General features: G+C 37.6%; 1 protein-coding gene across 2 annotated transcripts in view; it reads right to left on the bottom strand.

The window, feature by feature from the left end:
- The window catches only part of Cbl (E3 ubiquitin-protein ligase CBL), a 56,654-nt gene that overhangs the window by 25,591 nt on the left and 6,989 nt on the right, over positions 1-24,074 (bottom strand). For both annotated transcript variants that reach the window (XM_088271926.1, XM_088271927.1), the window contains exon 2: positions 411-557. In XM_088271926.1, the coding sequence (XP_088128052.1) occupies positions 411-557 (147 nt within the window). The remainder of the gene's footprint in view (positions 1-410; positions 558-24,074) is intronic.

The raw sequence follows: 24,074 nt of genomic DNA, 5'->3' as shown, positions 1-24,074 counted from the left end.
AGTCATCGATCCATTTCAATACAATTCTCGTGACCCAAATCAAGTTGGCAATTTTTTTCACAAATGATTTCAATTTTACATTATTTATTTATTTAAACTTCAAGTATAGAAAATAAATAAGTACATTGGCGGGCTTATTGCTAAAAAGCAATATCTTCCAACCAACCAAAAACAGACTAATAATATTGATCAAAATATTTGATACTATATATATAGCTGTTTGCAATCAGCGGGTAGATAGTACTTGAACATAAAAAAAAAAAAGAAATTAAAAATTGATGATAATAAAGAAGGCAAAGGATAAAGGGAGTTTAGGGATGGAGGTAGAGGGAAAAACTAAGGGAGGAGGTTATTCCCTCACCAACCTTTGCAGCAAGCGTTAATGTTAGTGATTGGTGCGCAAGCCTTACCTTGTGAATACGTCAAATTCGAAATTGGAGATGAAGTCGTTGCAGGTGAGGTCTATGGTGGTCTTGAGGGCCATGGTTTCCAGTCCCGTAGAGATGGGGTGCACGTTGTTCAGCCCTTGACGGAATGTCTTCCACGCCACCAGGGTACTAGAAAAAAAAAAAGAGTCAAAATTAAGAATCGCTAAAACAACATTTTTTTAAGCCTAAACACGTTTACTGGTGATTTTGGCTCTTACAAACAAAATACATTGTTATAATAATACAAAAGGGAGATAGAAGAGAAAAACTGAAACTAAAATTAACGAAAATACACAATAAATGATTTAATCTACATTAATTAAACAATATTAAAATATGGACATTATTTTTTTCATTGAATGCAAAAAACTTATTTAAAAAAAAAAAATGTTTTAATTCATGTTGAGAGACACCTTATAATTTTGATCACTCTCAAACACCTCAATCTCACTGTAAATCATTCCAATATCACTCTCAAATACTTCAAACTGATGATGTCGGTAACGACGAAACCCGGTCGCTGGTCAAATAAAAAAGTGGAAAAGCTAAAAATATTGGTTTTAATCTAATAATAAAAAACTTCAAACTGACTCTCAAATACCTCAATCCCACTCTCAAATACCGCAATCACACCTCAATATCACTCTCAAACTCCTCAGTCCCACTCTCAGACCATCAATCCCACTCTCAAACACCGCAATCACACCTCAATATCACTCTCAAACACCTCAATCTAACTCTCAAATAACTCATTCCCAATCTCAAACACCTCAATATCACCCTCAAACATCTGAAGCTCAATACGGACATTTTACTTTAAAGCAATTACCGACCAAGATGACACCGCATCGACGCGACGCAATCCCCGATGCCCCGTTAGCTACAAGCACGAGAGGCGCGAAGCGAAATGGCACATCCGACGGCCGGCCGGTCGCGTGACGTCGCGACAGGCGCGCGCGCAGAAAGTGCACGCGCAATCGTTACGCGCGCGCTGCGTATGACGTTCGCATCCTGCCCCGCGCGCGTCACCGCCGCTCAAGCAACCGTTTGGAAACTCTCAAACTGACACATACCCTGATTTAACGTATATCGGGCCGTAAGTCGGGATAATCGATAGCCCGCAACGTGATTTTCTTTGAACCCGGGTAACGTTCGACGAAATTGATTTATTTTTCCTTTAAACGCCGTTTTTGTATTGAAAAGATAAGCTTTTCTTCATGATAAATATTTGAGATTAAAAAGAAGAACTTATTTATAGAATTTGAGTAGTGTGGTTGTCAATAGTGGGTAGAATTGGTGAATGTTACACGTGTGTAAAGTGATGACACTTAAACCAGCCTATGACAGTCGTCAGCCCCGCAAACGCCCAGACTTCCATATTCTTCTTCATTTTTGATGAGATGTCAAAAAATAAATTGAAAAGAAGAGTTATTGAAAGGTAAGGAGTTTAAAAAGTATAAATAAAAAATGTCCGCCTCCGTAGTGTAATGGTCAGCACGCTAGGCTACCGTCCTGGAGGTCCCGGGTTCGATTTTTTCACTCTTATAATTATTCAATATTAGCCTGGACTGGTACCTGAAGCGGAGGGCTGATCACCTTTCCTTCGTGTGTTAACGATCAAGATAACACTGTGTTATATAAATAAATAAATGCAGTGCCCTATGCACCATTGGGGTGCGGATAAGGGTTTGAAAAAAATATAATTTTTTTTTTTCAATACTTTCTAGAAAAAATTGTGCGCTCACAACACGTGCGAATAGTTTATGAGACACGGACATGGTCGACTTTGATACTAACCGACCGGATAACAATAGTCGCTGAAAAGTGCATAATGCCTTCCGGTTGCGGGTCCGATGGCGCAGGTGGCCGGCGGCCGAAATGTGCAACGCTGCAACGATGCGACAAGTCGCGGAATCGCCGACAGGTGACCGACACGAGAGCGAGGAAAAGGTCAATGACCCGACACGCACTGCGCGCGACCGGGATAAGGATTGTCCCTTGCAAAATAAGCGACATAACTCGGCTGTCCAAACTCGAAACACAGTAAGAGAGCGACATAACTCGGCTGTCCAAACTCGAAACACAGTAAGGGACATTTTTTTGTAGTACTTATTTTTTGCATTTTTGGACTAAGTAGATTCTACTTATTACAAAAAAGCAAAAAAAACGTTCTTCAAAAAAATGTCACTTACTGTGTTTTAAATTTGGACAGCCGAACTGCGCAATAGGCTTTTGTCGCGATGTTGGTTTATTGGCTAATGAATCAATATGAAAAATCACAAGACTATCGGTAGCATTTTTATTGAAATATGTAGAGAAATATATCCGCACCCGATGGTGCATAGGGCACTGCATCATGAAAACGCAACGTTTTCAGCTCTCCGCTTCAGGTACCAGTCCAGGGTAAAATAGAATAAATATTATATTTTAAAAAATCACTTTTATTTATTTGACCCCCCTGGGAATCGAACCCGGGACCTCCAGTACTGTAGCCCAGCGTGCTGACCATTACACTACCGAGGCGGACAAAATAAAATAAAAAAAATTATGAGGAGACGTATTAATGTGGAAGAGGCGAAGATTGTTTGCAAAGATAAAGACAGATTGACCAAGATAAGGTATGGTGCGTACTACAAGTAAACGAGTTGACAATGCTGTCCGTTTTATTAGGCGAAACCAGATGTCACCTGCTCGGAGACAACAGATGTTTATAGTCTTGGTGACCAAATATGGAGACAGTCCCTCGAGAGACCGTACTTGTCACATACGCGATGAGCGAATAGCGTTGTTTATATGTGGAAGTGATGCCGAGAATGCGAGATGGACGAATACTGGCGATCATGTAAAAAAAAAAGTATAAAAATCCCCTAGTGCACGACTATGATAGCCGCTTCACACGCAACCAAGGGTTGATCTAAGAGTGAACAGTAAATATGGACATTTTTTATATTTAAACAAGTTTTTATCAACTTTATGTACTAATTGTTAAATCGAATAGATTTTTTGAGTCTCCTAAGTCTGTTTCGCCTAGTTATGGCATTTTCAAACAATAAAATATAACTTAGTACACTCAAAAAATATGCGTTTGATTTAACGATTAATACATAAATTAAAATGGAGTTCTACAAATTAAACGCCAAATCTATATATAAGTTTATGTACTATGGACATTAAATCGTCGGTATACTGGCAAAAAAAAACCTTAACATTTAAATTCCTGTTAGAATCATCAATAATCCCTGCAATAAAAAAAAAGCTTCTTTACATCTCACCAATAGATGTCTCTAGTGAAGTTCTAGTGATTCAAGAACAAGGTTTCTAAATTGGTTCATATATATATATAGAACTTCCAAGAATTTGAGTAGTGTGGTAGTCAATAATGGGTAGAATTGGTGAATGTTACACGTGTGTAAAGTGATCACTTAAACCAGCCTATGACGGTCGTCAGCCCCGTAAATGCCCAGACTTCCATATTCTTCTTCATCTTTGATGAGATGTCAAAAAATAATATGAATAATCCCTGTTATTAGCCTGAATAGAATACCCGCTATTGAACATAAAGTTTAATTTTCTTTTAAAACCACATAAATTTGTCATTTCAAAGTACTTAGTGTATTTTGCCAGTTTATAGAACGTTGAAGACTTTATAATATGCAGCATTAATTCAAAATTGCATTTTTTAGAGTTAACGTTTTTTGCCAGTACACCCACGATATATATTTCATGGACAGCTAGACGCACCATCAAGTCCATTCGCCAGGAACTACACTTGGATGGCTTGACTCTGGCCAATGTCCGTACACGACGGATTCTCCAGTTCTTTGGACACGTTGCGCGTGGCAATGCGGATAGCCTGGAACGACTGGTTGTGATCAGTAGCCTGGATGTGAAGAGAGGGAGAGGAAGATCCCCACACAATGGACCGATGGAGTCAAGGCAGCAGCAGGCACCTCGGTGGTCGGAGCGCTACGTGCAGCGCAGTCAAGGGATAACTGGAGAAGGGTCATTGCTTCCACAAGGGTCACAACCCTCAGTAATGAGGACTAAGACGGAAAAGAATATATGTAGAGGTCCTCACCAAAATGTTACATTTCCAATATTGCACAAAAATCCTTAAAATGCAAATCTGTTCTGTTTACTGTATTCTATCGAAATATGAATTAAAGTCGCGACAAAAACGTGACCTCGTGAAAAAATCCTGTGTTAAACCAATATGGAATATTATTTTTTGACATCTCATCACAGATGAAGAAGAATATGGAAGTCTGGGCATTTACGGGGCAGACAACCGTCATAGGCTGGTTTAAGTGATCACTTTACACACGTGTAACATTCACCAATTCTACCGATTATTGTCAATCACACTACTCAAATTCTTGGAAGTTCTATATATATGAACCAATTTAGAAACCTTATTCTTGAATCACTAGAACTTCACTAGAGACATCTATTGGTGAGATGCAAAGAAGCTTTTTTATTAAGCAGAAACTCTTATATTAGTATATAGTGAGGTCCGAATCCTGAATTATAATCACACACATGAGAAACGCCAAAAAAACTTCTTTGATTCTTTGAAAAATATTTTTCTTTGATTATCAATTCTCCCAGAAAATACCATTTTTATTTTTATTATTTAAGCTTATACAACATTTTGAGTGTGTCCAAATACTTGTTCACAAAATCTGTGACTTAGTGAACAAGTATTTGGACACACTCAAAATGTTGCTGTATGAAATCATTAAATCGCACCAAAACGTAAAAAATTCACAAGCTAGAATTCCTGATTACTTAAAATCATTTAGAATGGAAATGTAACGTTTGGCGAGGACCTTCATATATTATATCATACACACACGACTCCTGACGTGACCACTATCGAGTATTTGAAACACTAGATTATGCCGAGTTTTAATCTAATCTTACATTTCTTTTTACTATCATGAGACACAGTTCGAAGAAGCGCTACGGGGTACATGTTTTAGCGAGTGTACGCTATGACGCTTCTCGGTAGTCGAGTCAGACTTCCAATTTACAGGGTTGATATGAATTTACGAACAATTTAATTTATTAGTCTACTCACTCGAGACTTGGCGCTAATGGCTTTTAAATTCGGCCGACACCCGAACGAAACAATGTCATACTGATGAAGAAACATGTCTCAGAGTGTTTGACTTACATACTTAGTGAATCATCCTTAATGCTATTTTATTAATATTGATTTTTATACTTGTAATTAATATTCGCATATACCAGCGGTCGGGGAACTTTTTTCAACGTTACCCCAAAATATTTTTGCGTTAGTCGATATCACCCCCTCCCCCCCATTTCGAAAAGAAGACAATCAATGTATATTTTAAATAAAATTTATTTATTTAATTAATTTACACGAAAATGAAAAAAAAGTTGTAACATGAAAATAAGTATGTAATAATAAAATGACAATAAAATTCTCAAATTGGATCAAATGAAAATTCATGTTTTTTTTTCAAGTTTCCTTTTACTTACAACATTTTGAGTGTGTCCAAATACTTGTTCACAAAATCTGGATTATCTCCAATTATAGGAGTTATTTTCATATTATTTTTTGACATCTCATCAAAGATGAAGAAGAATATGGAAGTCTGGGCATTTACGGGGCTGACGACCGTCATAGGCTTCATAGATACTTGTGTTGAGAGACCGATTTCGTTTTATATTTTTTTTAAAAACAAAGTAAATTAAAATAAAATCATCATAAAATCTGTGTTTGATTTAAAAATTACTATACAACATTTTAAGTGTGTCCAATCACTTAACCAGCCTATGACGGTCGTCAGCCCCGTAAATGCCTAGACTTCCATATTCTTCTTCATCTTTTATGAGATGTCAAAAAATAATATAAAAATTAATACATAAATTAACATGGCGTTCTACAAATAAAACGCCAAATCAATAAATTAATACCTACATATAACCTACTATATCGCTCACTCCTTTCTAGAACGTCATAAATAAAAAAAAAAAGATTTTTTCAGGAGAACGTTTTCAAAGTTTAAAAATATTAAACAATGTATGAAAAATAAATATCAGGCCACTTACTGAATTTTTTACTGTGCAACAGATCTTTTTAGGTAAAACCTGAAGGTTTTTTTCTCCATTTGAAAAATGTTTAGTATATTTAAAAAAAATAATTAAACAATAATTTTCTTTAAAATGCAAAAACAACACTTTCTGCCCTGTAGCGGGTAAATATTAAGTTTAAAATATGCCGCTTTTGCTGTGATATAGTACATTTTCTGGGCATTACGAAAACATGCACAGCTGAAAATTGACGATTTTTGATTTATGACGTTCTTGAAAGGAGTGAGCGATATATGCTACCCCAATATGAATTAGATCGGCACAGTTATTAAGTTAAAAATATGCCGCTTTTGCTGGGATATAGTACATTTTCTGGGCATTCCGAAAACACGCACAGCTGAAAATTGACGATTTTAGATTTGACGTTCTTGAAAGGAGTGAGCGATATATGCTACCCCAATATGAATTAGTTCGGCACAGCTTCAGTATTGAACTATTTCCAATTCATCCGTTGAGATTTGATTCATGCCGATTTGATGAAAGGCGCGCGCCGGTATACGGGTATATCTTGGCAGCCGCTGAATGAATGGAAATGACGGCCGGTCCGAAATAGAACCCGGCCGGAAGGTCGGACACTTGGTCCACTAGTGCGTAACTATGTACGCCGAGTGCTAAACGCAGTATCTGGCAGTCTGCTAGTACAGCGTTCCGTCTGTGCCGCGGCACACTAGTGTACCGTGGTGATTGGTCGGTGTGCCGCGGATAAAAGTCACTTTTTTATTATTTTTTTATTTAATATAGTTACATTTTAAGTACTACATTTTCTAATCTATATACCACTTAATGAGTTTTATTTATATATACGACTAGTTTCGAAAACCTACAGATGTTTTCATCTTCTGGTAAAAACTAACGAACAAAAAAAAATATGTTTATTTTTTATTTATTAAATATAGTTACATTTTTAAATACAATATAATATATTTTCTAATCATTTATACATATGGCAAACTTTTAATTTTAGATTCGCTGTGCCTCTCCAAAAAAAAAGACTGAGCTCTTGTGCTTGGAGAGGGACTTACACTCATGGTTTAATGTTTTATATAATTAAATTACCGATTAAACGAGCAAGAATAATTAACTAACTAACTAACCATCACGCCGCTTCCCGTGGGGGTAGGCAGAGAGAATCGAACGCCACACCACTCTGTCCTTGCAAACATTCTTCGCCTCTTCTGCATTCATGCATCTCCTCATACATACCCCACGATTATTACGACTCCTGACCCGGCCGCTTTTAAGTATTTGACACACTAGATTGTGCCAAGTTTTCCTCGGTCTTCCTCTGCTTCTTTTTCCAACTACAACCTTGTTGTAGTTGGAAGCCTCACAAATTTGTTTAACCGTTCTTTTCTCACTCATACGTTCCACATGTCCAAACCATATCAACACACCTTTCTTAATTTTATCGATAATGCTTATCTCAGCCTTGCATTCTTTCCTCATTTCATCATTCGAACATCGTTTTGCCACACATTCGTCAGAGGGATCACATTTCACAAGAAGAATTCATGGAGCTAAAAACTGATCGGACGTAAAAACTGAAATTTTCCGAAACACAGCTAGCACATTTTTGGCTGCATATAAAAAAATAATATTCACTGCTTCCAAAGCGTGCTATTGCAATTTTTTTTACCATTTGCCACAACTTACATGTGCTAATTGGGATTTTCGACTCTAGCTGCTATTAAAAAAAGGAAAGAGAACGCCTGTGGAGTCAAAGAAGAGATGAGAGCAGCCTTATCAACAGTTGCTCCAAATTTTAATCGCCTAGAACTTCATTGAGACTTCATCTATTGGTGAGATGAAAAGAAGCTTTATATTAAGCAGAAACTCTTTTATTAGTATGTGAGGTCCGAATCCTGGATTATAATCATACACATGAGAAACGCCAGAAAAGATCATTTTCATTGTTATCATTTTAGCTTATAATTTGACCAGTTAATATATTTACAACATTTTGAGTGATTTGATTTTTTTTATTATATTTTTGTGTGTAAAGCTGTACAATTCCCGAACAAATAAAATAAAATAAAATAAAAATAACAGCCAAGAGAACCAGATATTCAAACATAACAGTCAATAGATCTAGATATTCATACATAACAGTCAAGAGAGTTCGATATTCAAACAAAACAGTCAAGATATCTAGATATTCATTCATAACACTCAAGAGAGTTCGATATTCAAACAAAACAGCCAATAGATCTAGATATTCATAAATAACAGTCAAGAGAGTTCGATATTCAAAGAAATCAGTGAAGAGAGTTCGATATTCATACATAACAGTCAAGACAGACAGATATTCATACATGACACCATACTTGGAATATATAGCACCTCACTATATTCAATGAATTCATCTCACGCTACACATCTCACAGTCTATCTATAGCGTTCGAACCTTGACATCGAGTCACTCGGTTCGTTCCAAGAAATGTGTAGTAAAAAATACGCCGATCTTATCAGCACAGTTGCGGAACGACCGATAAAGCGAGCCATGAATGAAATTGCGTTATCAACGGCCCCGCGCCATATTATAATACGGCGCTATCGGAAGTGACGACTGCTGACTGCGCGCAAACAACAGCGCCATTGGTGGAAAATCTAAATTATTTGTTTATTTATATTTATTTCTAATTTAAATTAACGTTACAACGAAGCTAATTGTGAAGTATAATACATAAAAATATAATAATAAAACCCTTATCCGCACTCCAATGGTGCATAGGGCACTGCTTCATATAAACGCAGTGTTATCTTTATCGTTTACACATGAAGGAAAGGTGATCAGCCCTCCGCTTCAGATACCAGTCCAGGGTAATATTGAATAAATATTACAGCGAAAAAATCACTTATATTTATTTGACCCCCCCCCCCTGGGAATCGCACCCGGGACCTCCAGATCGGTAGCCGAGCGTGCTGACCATTACACTACGGAGGCGGACAAAACATTACAACGAAGCTAATTGAGAAGTATAATACATACATAAGTATATTATTTATTGATTCGGCATTAACTTTGTGGAATGACATGTTGATTTTTTTATTATTTTACGCTTGTATTATGGTTTTTAATGAGTTTTATTTCATTAGTTACACTTAGTTTAAAAAACTAACAGATGTTTTCATCTACAGCAAGGGTGGCCAACCCGCGACCTGCGGTCATGTACGACGAATATTTTATTTTTGAATATCAGGTCATCGAGAATATACTTAATCATATTTAAGTTATTAAAACCAATAAAGATGCTGTAATTTCATAAAATGTTTCTGTAATTACAAGAAACTCAAATCTCGCAGTGGCCATTGATACATTGGTTTTATATAAAAGCAGGTAGAATGAGGAAGTCAAATGAATAAAGGTGATCGTTTCACTCTGATATTTATTTAAATATTACCTGAAGCGGAGACATTTCCTTAATTTGTTAACGATCAAGATAACACTACGTTCATATGCTGCAGTGCCCTATGCACCATCGGTTGCGGATTAAAAACTCTGTGCAAGCCATTACGTAACAGGAAAACAATCTCTCTGCCTACCCCTGCGGAGTAACGGCGTCATGGCTAGTTGGTTAGTCACTTAGGGAGTCGTAGATGTGTCCGATTTGGGTGAATAACAGACATTCCACCCGGCATAGAATCGTATCGCATAAGCAAAAAGTTGCGAAGGCATAAATTCCCAAAAAACACGCTATTTCAAAGCAAACTCCGGGACTCTAAGGGTTAATAAGGTCTGATATACCTTCCCTTCAGTGCCATAATTTAATACAAATACATGTAAGCCGTTGGGGGTTGGAATCACGGCGAAAATATGACTGGAGCTGTTTTATCTGCCTGTGTTTTTACCCGCTACGCAAAAAATAAATAAAAGAAATGCTCAAAATTTACCCGCAATATTTTGGATGCTCAGTCCTTTCACTCAAGACTCGAGTGTTTAACCAATGCATTCTACCCGTACTTACCTATGGCGCGGAAACAAAGACTCTGACCAAGCAATCCTCCCATAAGTTGCAAGTTGCACAGAGGAGCATGGAGCGAATAATGCTTGGAATAACATTAAGAGACAAAAAAAGGAACGATTGGATCCGACGCCAGACACAGGTCTGTGACGTGGTAGAGCGAATTGCTTGGCTGAAGTGGAAATGGGCCGGTCACATAGCCAGAATGACCGACGACAGATGGACGAAACGCGCTCTGGTGTGGAGACCGAGGAACCAGAGGCCTCAAGGACGTCCACCTATGAGATGGGTGGATGACATCAGGAAGTTTGCTGGAAGACAGTGGATGGGGACGGCGCAGGATCGGGAGGAGTGGAGGCGGAAGGGGGAGGCCTTTGTCCAGCAGTGGACCTCAACGGGCTGATATGATGATCAGTCCTTTCAACAACGTCATATATCAAAAATCGTCAACTCTCAGTTGTGCATGTTTTCGGAATGCCCAGAAAATGTACTATTTCTGAAGTCTGAAATGAAGACTCTAAGGAGCATATCTGACAATGGTCTACAAGATAGAATAAGGAACACCAGGATAAGGGAAAAATGCGTGACGGAAGATGTCGTTAAGTGGGGAAGGCAACGAAGGACACAAAACTTAAAAAACAAAAATAATGACATTATTTTTTAACATCTCATCAAAGATGAAGAAGAATATGGAAGTCTGGGCATTTACGGGGCTGACGACCGTCATAGGCTGGTTTAAGTGATTACTTTACACACGTGTAACATTCACCAATTCTACCCATTATTGACAACCACACTACTCAAATTCTTGGAAGTTCTATATATATATGAACCAATTTAGAAACCTGTTTCTTAGAAATCACTAGAACTTCACTTGAGACATCTATTGGTGAGATGTAAAGAAGCTTTTTATTAAGCAGAAACTCTTATATTAGTATGTGAGGTCCGAATCCTGGATTATAATCACACACATGAGAAACGCCAGAAAATACCATTTTCATTTTTATTATTAAGCTTATAATTTGACCAGATAATTTATTTCTTCTTCATCTTTGATGAGATGTTAAAAAATAATATGAAAATAACTCCTGTAATTGGAGATAATCCAGATTTTGTGAACAAGTATTTGGACACACTCAAAATGTTGTAAAAAAATAATGACTTAAAACTAATGTAACGAACGCCCCAAGAATACATAAAAAAATAACAAAAAAATATATTAACGTCGCCTCAAAATTCATCTCGATCTTCCCTTACCATCTCGTCAGACATTTATTATCAAGCGTAGAGATGCAAATTTTCCAACCAACTGCGTAAATTTCAAATTGTTCGATAAACAAGAAAATAGCGGGCGAAAGGCGAATCAAAGACCAGGAAATGAGAGGAAGTGACGTAGGTAAATAATTCCAACCGCGGCACCTTCCGCGGGCCTCGGCTCCGCGCCCCCGGGATCGAGCCGCCGCCTCGGGCCGTACGGAGAGCACGGATCAGCGAGGCGAGGCGGTTTCCCAGTTGCGACCGTTTGTTTGCGGCATGGCGCCAAGGTGGAGAGCTTCCAAAACCACTTATATTTAAAAATAGAAGGATCTTTTGTTTGTTTTAATACCAAGGGAACTATTTGGTAGGTACCTGCGCGATTCTTTTTTCAAATTTTCTTCGACATATCCCCTATCAGCCTTTAAAAGCACTTTTATTTGAAAACAGAAGGATCTGATGTTTAACTATTTGGTAGGTACCTGCGCGGATTCTTTTTTCAAATTTTCTTCGACATATCCCCTATCAGCCTTTAAAAGCACTTTTATTTGAAAACAGAAGGATCTTATGTTTAACTATTTGGTAGGTACCTACGCGGATTTTTTTTCAAATTTTCTTCGACATTTCCTTTTCCTCTCGATTTGAAAATGCTGCTCGCTCTAGAGAACAGCTGCCTTCACACGTACGAGCTTTGCCGCACAAGTAAAGCGCACGAAAAGAACTCAACATATTTTGAATAAAATAACTGTTCAAATTAAAAGTTAAAATCACGTTTGCAGGCATTTCCTAGTATGTAAAATAATTTAATTGAAGGACTCTGCTGAAATAAAAACATACTAAATTCAACTAAAGACGGTGCCGAGAATTCACATGCGCAAAAAGGAGTCAATTAAAGGATTTATACAATTTCTGTAGTTTGAAGAGTGTATTTGTCAATCGTGGGTAGAATGGTGAATGTCACACGCGTATAAAGTGATCACTCAAATAGGCCTGCGACATGTAGTAAGCCCAGTAAATACCCAAACTTCCATATTCTTAATCATATTGTAAATATATGCTTTTTCATCATTTACAAAAATACTTAAATTTTATACTATTTCTGTGAGCGTAAGCGGATCATTATTAAAAATAGGTACCAAATTGTGGTAGTGGGTTCGAACCCAGAATGACGTATTTTTCTTGTTATCCGCAAGGCACATTTCCGCGAATATGAAACACTCCAATTCAGACGCGCATATTTTAATTCGCCAGAAATATGACTTGGGACGTTTAGTCGCTACAGTGACGATGTATTACATATATTTCTGACGCGAGCTTTTCCGCTACCCGGAACACGTACTATACAACATCCGGTGTTTGGAAATCCGTCGCCCGACACTCCGATATAAAGCGCAATAACAGCACTCGAGCAAACGAATAGAGGTAGTGGCTAACCGTCATGCTGCTTCACCGCAGGGGTAGGCAGAGAGAACAGAACGCCACACCATTATGTCTTTGCAAACATCCTTGAGAAGATATATAAATGTGAGAGAGGCGAAGATAGTGCGCGAAGACAGATTGGTGTGGCGTTCTATTCTCTATACCTACCCCCGCGATGGTTAGTACCTGTTAGTGGTTACATACCCGCCGATTACTACGACTTTTGACCTGACCGCTTTCAAGTATTTGACATACTTGATCATGTCAAATTCTCCTCGGTCTTCTTTCGCTCCTTTTTCCAACTACATTCGGCTCTTAAATTCGTTTTACCGTTCATCCCTCACTTATTTGTTCCACGTGTCCCAACCATCCTAACACACTTTTAATTGTATCGATAATGCTCATCTCAGCCTTGCATTATTTCTTTAATTCACCATTCGAACATCTATCATGCATCATTTTACCGCACATTCGTCGGAGGAATCGCATGCCAACTGCATCCAGTCTACTTTCGTCCTTCTTTTGCCAACTCCATGCTTCACTTCCATACATTAGTAGAGTTGTGTAATGCCAATTTAGCTTTCGCTGATAGGGTTTTCTATATATTTTCATTATAGTGGTTAGCGCGCTGGCGACCATACTGGAGATCCCGAGTTCGACTCCTCGATTGAAGAGTGTCAGAAAAGACGTTAACGATTTTTCAGTCCAATATTTATTAAATATCACCCCGCACTGGTACCTGAAGCGTTGATCACCTTTCGTGTATTTAACGATCAAGATAACACTACTTCTATACGACGCGGTGCCCTATGCATCATTAGGTGCGGATAAGAAGAATATTTCAGTGCACCATTCACACTGTTCCCAGCATCCAATTTCAATTTCATCCAGAAATTTAATAATCTCTCCTCTTCGACATTCCTCGCTATGCCCGCGAGGTCTCCGCGCTCTGCCGACCCACTGACCCCATAGTGGGACTAGTCGCTCTAAGATAATTGGTCCGGCCCTGATGTGGATGATGCCGATTACGTCGAAAGTCACATCCTGCGCTTGCATCTGCGCACATAACGCGCACGTGACAGGATCGTGTGTGTGCGAACGGGCGTTCGCGGCAGACACATGCTTGTATGCATCGCACGAAGGGTAAAGAAACTAATATAAAAAATTTTGTACTGACATTTCTTGGTGGAACTGCATTTAATAGAATAAAATAGCAACTATTTGTGTATTTTTTTTTCACATTAGTTTTATTTGAGCAGCAACCGGGTCTCGTCGTGACTGACATTCTGATGCACTCCGATGGTGCATAGGGAACTGCATTATATAAACGCAGTGTTATCTTGATCATTAACACATGTAGAAAAGGTGATCAGCACTCAGTTCAAGGTACCAGGGTAATATCGAATAAATATTGGTGTAAAATATATTAAATTTTTTTGACCCCCGCTGGGATCTCCAGAACGGTAGCCGAGCGTATGTATGTATATATATATTTATATATAAATATATAAATATATATTTATATATATATATATATATATATATATATATATATATATATATATATATATATATATATATATATATATATATATATATATATATATACCACTTTAATGGGTTTTATTTATTTATACGACTAGTTTCGAAAACTTACAGATGTTTTCATCTTCTGGTAAAAATTAAAACTAACGAAAAAAAAATCAAATATAATTAATTTGAGTAGTGTTGTAGAATGACAAATGCTACGCGTTTATAAAGTGATCACCTTAACCAGTCTATGACGGGTCATGGGTCCTGTAAATACCCAGACTTCCATATTATATTCATCATTTAAGTTGTGATATCAATATTTATTTTATTTGTTCGGGAATTGTACAGCTTTACATATAAAAAAAGTATATAGTAATAAAATGCTTATTTTCATTAAGTACCTCCTGGATTTGAACCCGGGACCTCCAGCACGGTGGTGTAATGAACTAACCACCAAAGCCAGGTTGGATCGGCATGGACCGAGCTAGCTAGCACAAGGGCCGCGGCTCGCAGCACAGTGAATGGCCCAAATGGCCACTCTCCGCAGTGTGCATGCTACAAGCGGCTCGGCATTGACCTTTCACGAGAAGTGCCGGCGGAATAGGCCGCCGCTCGAATGCGGTAAGTATTGCGACGCGGAAGCGACCCAAGAGTTAATGGAGTCGTGCGCGGTCTCTGAGTCAGACGTTCTGGGTTCGAGATCGCTGCAAGAGATTTTTTAGCTCACATTTTGGGTGTGTTAAAATCCTTGCTTACCCTGCGTCTCCCAGTGTGTAAACAAGGATTTTGCAACATTTAAAAGGGCACCTGCTAAATAATTTGCTTAATCTAATACATCTTTTGGTGACAAGAAATTTGATTACAATACAACAAATTATACAACCTGTTACCACAATCCATAAAGTCATTAAAAATAGAAACTAAGTATAAAAGAGCTATTCATAAATGAAGTTGTCGGATTGTGGTCCCGTGGTTAGTGTCGCGGACTCTTAAGTCAGAGATTCTCGGTTCGAACCAACTCTACCACAATTTGATACCGATTTCTAATAATGAGCCGCTTAGGCTCGTAGAAATAGTATGAAATTGAAATGTTTGTGTTAACAATAAAAACACAAATATTTCTCTTTACAAAAAAGGTGGGTAGATCTGAAATAGATAGTGGAGGTAGGTAGTAAGGTGAGCTGGGAACTACTTAGTAGTGTGGTTGTCAATCGTGGGTGGAATGGGTGAATGTTACACGTGTTTAAAGTGATCACTTAAACCAGCCTATGACGGTCGTAAGCCCCGTAAATGCACAGACTTCCGTGTTCTTCTTGATCTTTTTTGAGATGTCAAAAATAATAGGTACTATTTAGTAGGGTAGGCAGTAGAAATAGGTAGTAAGGTAAGCTGGTACTACTTAGTAAGGTAGGGAAGGTACTTGTTAAGTTTTTATATGTCACGAGTTAGGATAGGCACTGCTTTTCTGCCCGTATGAAATGCTCGCCCCTGCGTTAACATACCATGAATACATGGCGTAACAAACTAGATTGCACTATGGGATTATTTCATCCATTGTTCGTACGTACACACACGTACACATAATGTCAGTTCGCCATTGCCTAACTACGCTTTGCCATGATATAAAACCATGGTTTGTGCACACGCTATTTATAAACCAGCCAATATTTTATTTATTTATTTAATGTGGTTACAATTAAAAAAAAATATATATAATAAATTTTCTAGACATTTCTACTTTTACAATCTTAAAATTAATAACGCAGCTCTCTCCAATGAAGAGACTGAGCTCTTGTGCTTGGAGAGGGACTTACACATATTGTTTATTGTTAATGTTTGTTGGCAGCAACACAACAACAACACTGAGGAAGACCGAGGAAGACCTGGCACAATCAGGTATATCAAATACTTGAAAGCGGACGGGACAAGAGTCGTAATAATCGTCGGGCATGTATGAGGAGATGCATGAATGTAGAGAGGCGAAGAATGTTTGCAAAGACAGAGTAGTGTGGCGTTCGATTCTCTCTGCCTACCCCTGCGGGGAAGCGGCGTGATGGTTAGTTAGTTGGTTAGTTATATATATATATATATATATATATATATATATATATATATATATATATATATATATATATATATATATATATATATATATACATATATATATATACATATATATATATACATATATATATATACACATAAACGATTAACGACCTTTCAGATGCAGTGAAATGCATCCACATAAAGGATTATAGAGTGCAGTTTGCGTAACGCCAAGTTGCGTCACGGTAACGCGATTGCGATCACCTTCGAAGAACGCTGACCGCATTTCCCACGGTTTGTCGCCTGGAACGGACAACTGCTCGTCGCAATGGCCAAACTAGTATCCCATCGAAGTAGAGAAATTTCATTATTTTATTGGTTTAATATTATAATAAAAAATTAAAAAATTATATACTTAAGATTTCTTCTCATAAAACATCTGATTCTAAAGATGGAGACTGACCGGAGCATTTCGTCGTAACATAACGTCGTAACATCGCTCGCGGCGAGCATCCGAAACTATGGATGGAGCGCTCGGCTCGCTGTACTGACTGCCTGAATGCTCGCATCGTAACGTGTTACGTTACGACGAAATGTGGAGGTCAGTCTCCACCTTAAGGCGTTTTCTTCTTTAGTTATGCTATGCCTGACCAAAAAAGAGACTTAGCTCTTGTGCTTGGAGAGGGACTTACACTCAATGTTTATTGATTGTATAATTATTGATTTGGGGTTTAATTTGTAGAACTCCATTTTATATAATGTAGTACTTTTTATTTATTGTTTCGGCATTAACTTTGTGGTAAGACATGTTACAATGATTAAAGAAAACACTTGTTTTTTACCACTTGAGTTTTATTATAGACTACATGTTTCAGAAGTTAAACTTCCATCATTCAGGTCTGTATAATAACAAAGTATAGTTATTATACAGACCTGAATGATGGAAGTTTAACTTCTGAAACATGTAGTCTATAATAAAACTCATGTGTGTGATTATAATCCAGGATTCGGACCTCACATACTAATATAAGAGTTTCTGCTTAGTAAAAAAGCTTCTTTACATCTCACCAATAGATGTCTCTAGTGAAGTTCTAGTGATTCAAGAACAAGGTTTCTAAATTGGTTCATATATATATAGAACTTCCAAGAATTTGAGTAGTGTGGTTGTCAATAATGGGTAGAATTGGTGAATGTTACAGTGTGTAAAGTGGCCACTTAAACCAGCCGATGACGGTCGTCAGCCCCGTAAATGCCCAGACTTCCATATTCTTCTTCATCTTTGATGAGATGTTAAAAAATAATATGAAAACTCAAGTGGTAAAAAAACAAGTGTTTTCTTTGATCATTAGTACTTTTTAAATCAAACACAGATTTTTTGAGCCTAAAAAGTTGTATTTTTATTAAAAAGAATATTGTGACAATCGTTTCGCCAAATTTGTTTGAAAATGCCATAACTAGGCGAAACAATTGCAACAATATTAATTTTTGTGTGTTTTTTTAAAGAAAATACAACTTAGTAGACTCAAAAAATCTGTTTGATTTAAAAATTATTACATAAATTTATTGATTGTAATCAAATTTTAGCGTTCTCTGAAGAGGGGGTAGGAGGTGTTTTAAATTTTTTTATTCCATAGTCTTCTTCATCTATGTTAAGATTTCCATGTAAACATATAAATATCCTAATGGACCCTCTAAACGTATCGCGCGCTTTGGGGCGTTTTCGAAAATTTCAACATAAAATTTTTGAGTTGCGAAAATGTCCTATAGCGCGCTATCCATTTCTCGATTTTCATTTCTCATTTTTACGATTTTTCAAAGCTTGTTTGCAACGCTCCCAAGCTATATATTTACTTCAAATGTCACATTAAAAAAAACAGCATCATAATGTTATGTGCATATCAATTTGATAGAGACATTACGCGGCAAACTGGAATCAAAATGTCATATATGCGGTGTATAAAAAACGCATTTGATATGTGAGAATTGAGAACATTCCGCGAGGAATGAAGGCAAAAAACGTTCCCACACTACGGTCGCCGTTTGTCGAACCCGGCTCAGATTATAACGAGTGGATTTTCTGCATAAATTGTTCGGGATTTTTGCACGTTTATAGTCAAACTTTGAGGCGCGATTGTTGGGATTCGGTTGACGACCTAAGAACTGAAGGATTGCGTGGTTATCTTTGCTTTTTCGCAGTAGAAAGATCATGTATGTAAAACCTTGTCACAAGTTTATAAGCCAAACTTAAGGGAAAAGTCTTTCAAACGATTGTAAGGCCCGCACTCCTCTATGGCTCCGAATGCTGGACAATGTAAAACACCTACTCTAGGCAACTGGAAACTGCTGAAATGCGAACGCTTAGATGATCAGCTGGAATGTTCCTTAGAGATGAAATAAAGAGTTCACGCATTCGTAGAAGCCTGGCTGTAACAGGCATCAATAGTAAGGTAGAGGAAAGGCGATTGAGATGGTATGGACACATAGGACGTAGAGAGTCTATTCACATTGTGAACAAGGCAATTGACATGGATCTTCCTCAAAAGGCATGTAGAGGAAGACCAAAGAATACATGGATGCTACAGAAAGGTAACATGATACGAAGGCATGGCCTAGATGACGTTGTCCAAGGACCTACAACCCGAAGAACGAGGAGAGCTGACCCCAACAGTGTATATAAATTGCTGGAAAGCATATGTCTTAGAGTTCCCAGTCGAATCACCAGGGCAACTGACACCTTAGCGGTTCCCACGAGTAGAACCAACTCTAAACAAAGTTCTTATATTTATCATTCATCAAAATTGTTTAACGATGAATATGGGTATAAAATTGTTCAACTCGACACTGTCAGCGCTGAGATCATTCAACATCATCAGTCGACATTTATATTGTGGTGTGTCCCTCGTTTCGTAGAATTTGTCTTTGACTTCAGTTTTCACCTTTCATCTTTCCTTTTTCCCCTTTTCCTCCCTCCCTTCCTCCTTCCAGGTATTTATACAAATATATATTTTGTAATACTTGTATATATTTTAAAAAATCATGTAGATATCCGAATCTTGCGCCTCGCTTTGCGACACGGGCCGAACGGCTGTACGCAACTCGAGTCGCGTAGGTCGGGGTACCGCCGACCGGATGTGATGCGCGATGACAGCACCGCCGCGAACCGGATCCCTCCGGTATTTCAGTAACAGCATGTGCAACGGACGTCGGACGACATAACATACACACACTGCTACTCGACTCGCTGCCAAACTCGAATCCATCCACGGAACCATGCGCTGAACCACTGGATTCATGTCGCAAATTGTCGCATTCACCATATTCCTATGATGTTTCGGTAGATCAAATGCGAACGTCTGTAGTGAAGCGAAGTCTTGATGATACTAAGACGTCGTCCTAATTACTTAATACAACGCGATTGCGATGTAGTGCGGATATGTTAGAAGAGATATCTTTCTCTATTAACAGGAGGGATAATCTAGTGCGGGCCAATCGGGAACTTGTCAGCATTTGCTCATTGCTGGGAGGAAACCACGTTGCACTCCTCAGGAGAAGCCGGACTGCTGACTGTCAACAACCCTTTCATTCCGCTAGATGAGGCTTAGGCATTTTGTGTCCTAGCTTAATTTTTGGGATCAATGTCCTTCACTATGTTCATCTTGTATGATACGACCTCAAATGACAGCCTTGGACACCCTACAACGCTGATTCGGCGACTGATCTACTGATTTTGGTGTTTAGATGTCAGTACCGCTGGTGGGGGAGGCGGACTGACTTTGAAAATAATCAATATATATATTGAAGTCAGCACTGACGCGACTGTACTGATGTGAAATTAATTTTTACGATAACAATACTAAGTCAGCACTGACTCGGTATCGTCATCGTCATCGTCCGCTAGAGTGACGAACATAAAACATTATACGAGACAAAGAGAAAGATGCCCGTCTGGCGCTTGCATGTAGTATAAAGAAGATAGCACGATGATTAGTACGTCGTATACCTGAAAAGGTAAAGCAAATGCGTCCACCGTTCTCCAGAGCCGGCTCCCGTTAATCCGCAAAACGGGAGAATATACTTTTTTCAAGACGCTATAGGGAATTGTGGTGAGATTACAGTAACCGCACGAACAACGTCCACTTTAAGCTCTTCCCAAGTACCTACACGGTAAATCGATAAACTGTTACGGGCGCCATTTATACTAATGTTTTATACAGGAATATAAGTAATATAAGTACTCTGTTACAAATAAAGGTCAAATCATGAATAGTTGAGAAAATTAACAAATACATAATAATTTAAAATCAGATAAAACGTAAATATTTAATTAATGTTTAACTTACAACATTTTGAGTGTGTCCAAATACTTGTTCACAAAATCTGGATTATCTCCAATTACAGAAGTTATTTTCATATTATTTTTTAACATCTCATCAAAGATGAAGAAGAATATGGAAGTCTGGGGAAGATTTTCTCATGTGTGTGATTATAATCCAGGACTCGGACCTCACATACTAATATAAGAGTTTCTGCTTAATAAAAAGCTTCTTTACATCTCACCAATAGATGTCTCTAGTGAAGTTCTAGTGATTCAAGAACAAGGTTTCTAAATTGGTTCATATATATAGAACTTCCAAGAATTTGAGTAGTGTGGTTGTCAATAATGGGTAGAATTGGTGAATGTTACACGTGTGTAAAGCGACACTTAAACCAGCCTATGACGGTCGTAAGCCCCGTAAATGCCCAGACTTTCATATTCTTCTTCATGTATGTAGTAATGAGATTTTTTGAATATATTTGATGAGATGAGATTTTTTGAATATATATTGATCGAATCATATGACAAAAATAATTACATATTCGTACGACTTCCTGTAGCTGAATGAGAGCTCGGATGTCCAAACTCAAAACACAGTAAGGGACATACTGTGTTTTGAGTTTGGACATCCGAGTAGATTCTACTTAGTCCAAAAATGCAAAAAAACGTACTACAAAAAAATGTCCCTTACTGTGTTTTAAGTTTGGACAGCCGAGCTGTGCTCCATTGTACTTTGCATGCGAATCACACATCCAAAAAAAGAGAACAGTTTGCATTTTCATGGGCATGAAGACATTCAACTTTCGGACAGACTTCAATCAAGGAATATATTAAGGACCACTCTTAAAGCGTTTGTGCACTACGCGGAATTTTACCGTCCGACAGTCCGGTTTTGAAAAGCGACTACGACAGTTCCTTATTCTGTCTCGTAGACTCTTGCCAGATATGCTCCTTACAGTCTTCATTTCTGACACTCTTAGCGCGTTTTACTAGAATCCCTTGTACGATTCCAAGGGCTTTAAAACAAATACAAGAGATTTTCAGCCCTAATTTTTATTCAATATTACCCTAGACTGGTACCTGTAGTATAAGACTGATCACCTTGCCTTAACATAGTAACGGACAACCTAACATTAGTCGATCTAATGCAGTGGCTTATGCACTATTGAGTGCAGATAAGAGTAAATAAAATAAAAATATGCAGACGTAAGCCAAGCTGATAACGAAACACCCTTCCACATTCTCTATAACTGTGACGCACTCGCTCGCAATAGAAGTCACATCCTTGGGAGGACCACTACTGGACTCCGAGAAGGTGAAGCTCCTACCACCAAGACAGGTGGTGAGCTACATGACTCACGTATGTCTTGAGAGTGATATATGTCACAGAGGGAGGTCACAATAGACCTAATAAGGTCACAGTGACATAAGGGATGCAAGATCCCTTGACATCATAAAAAAGTCGAGCTAATTCAACGAGGCTATTTCGAAGAACCTCCCTAATATAACGTTTTCAAAATTTTACCATTACTTCAGTCTAAAATATCGCAAGTGTAATGGTGTAAAGGGCACTGGCTTACTGAGTAACACAAATCACATAAAGATAATTTAAAAACACGAACAATCGCTGGTGAAACAGTCCCTAGATGATAATATGTCCATTTTGTGTATACTGTGAGATTTATTTTTTTAATCCATTCAATACAATCAACACACGAATATAAAATCTTATCATCGTAACAAAGTCCTCCCAGTTTAAACTTGCACATGAAATAAGCGCTGCATCGAAATAACATGTGAAAAAAAAAACAGACTGAATGCAGTAGAAATGCGATCTCTGAAAAGAATGTTGGCCAAAACGTGTATTACACGTGTTTTTTAAAAGTGGTATTACACAAAGTGAACGATGAATGATAATGAGTGTGTTATATTACCATACCACAAAGTGAACAATTCTTTTAATCTACAAAATATTTTTCATTACGTTTTAAAGAAGATTTTGAAGAGAAAAAAGGCATAAAATTTTGTAAATGTTCAAGCGAAAATTAGGTGAATAAAAAACTATATTCCATCACGTCCGGTCACGTGCATCGCTAAACTGGGACGACTACGCGTACGTGAATATCCACACGCGAACAAAACAATACCCATTGTGCGTCTAAATTCGTCCAGGCGCATTGACACAATGGGACAAGTCATTTTTACTTTATTTTACATATGACAATCGACAATGCATTACGCAATTCGACGACCCATTATAGTATCGCGATGACCCTTCATTATTATACTAGCTGGCGTTCAACACCATGCCAGGCTCCTTGACGTCATTTTAAGTCCATGTGAACCCCTTCAGGCCTATATGTGGAGGTCCTCACCAAAAAGTTACACTTCCAATGTTGCACAAAAAATCCTTTGAATGCAAATCTGTTCTGTTTACTGTATTCTATCGAAATCTTAATTAAAGTCGCGACCAAACGCGACCAATCCTGTGTTAAACCAATATGAAATAATTTAATCGCACCAAAACATAAAAATGATTAAAGAAAACACTTGTTTCATACCACTTGAGTTTTATTAAAGACTACATGTTTCAGAAGTTAAAATTCCATCATTCAGGTCTGTATAATAACTAAAATATAAAAAATATGAAATTGTTCTATAAATAAGGAGAGGTGAAAGTTAGGGGGAGGGGGTTAGTCAAGGGGCGGAGTTTGAAAACAAAGGAAAAATGTAAAGCAAAGGTGAAGAATTTTGAAACAATATATTATTTAATAAATTATTATTAGAGTTTAGTTTTTTTTGGATTTCTAAATTTTCTAAATAATTCATAATTTGGCCTTTAAGTGGAACAAGGTGTAATAATTCTAATTTATGAGAGTGGAATGAAATAATGTTCATAATGCTGAAACAAAAAATAAAACAAAACAATTTTAAAAGCTTTAATTCCTGATTACTTAAAATCATTTATAATGGAAATGTAACGTTTTGGTGAGGACT

This window comes from Brachycentrus maculatus, unplaced genomic scaffold (assembly GCF_059751285.1).
Source record: "Brachycentrus maculatus isolate JH-2025_06_01 unplaced genomic scaffold, ASM5975128v1 h1tg000470l, whole genome shotgun sequence".
Taxonomy (NCBI): Eukaryota; Metazoa; Arthropoda; class Insecta; order Trichoptera; family Brachycentridae; genus Brachycentrus; species Brachycentrus maculatus.
Note: the sequence above shows the minus strand (reverse complement) of the source record. Positions and strands in the feature narration are given on the sequence as shown.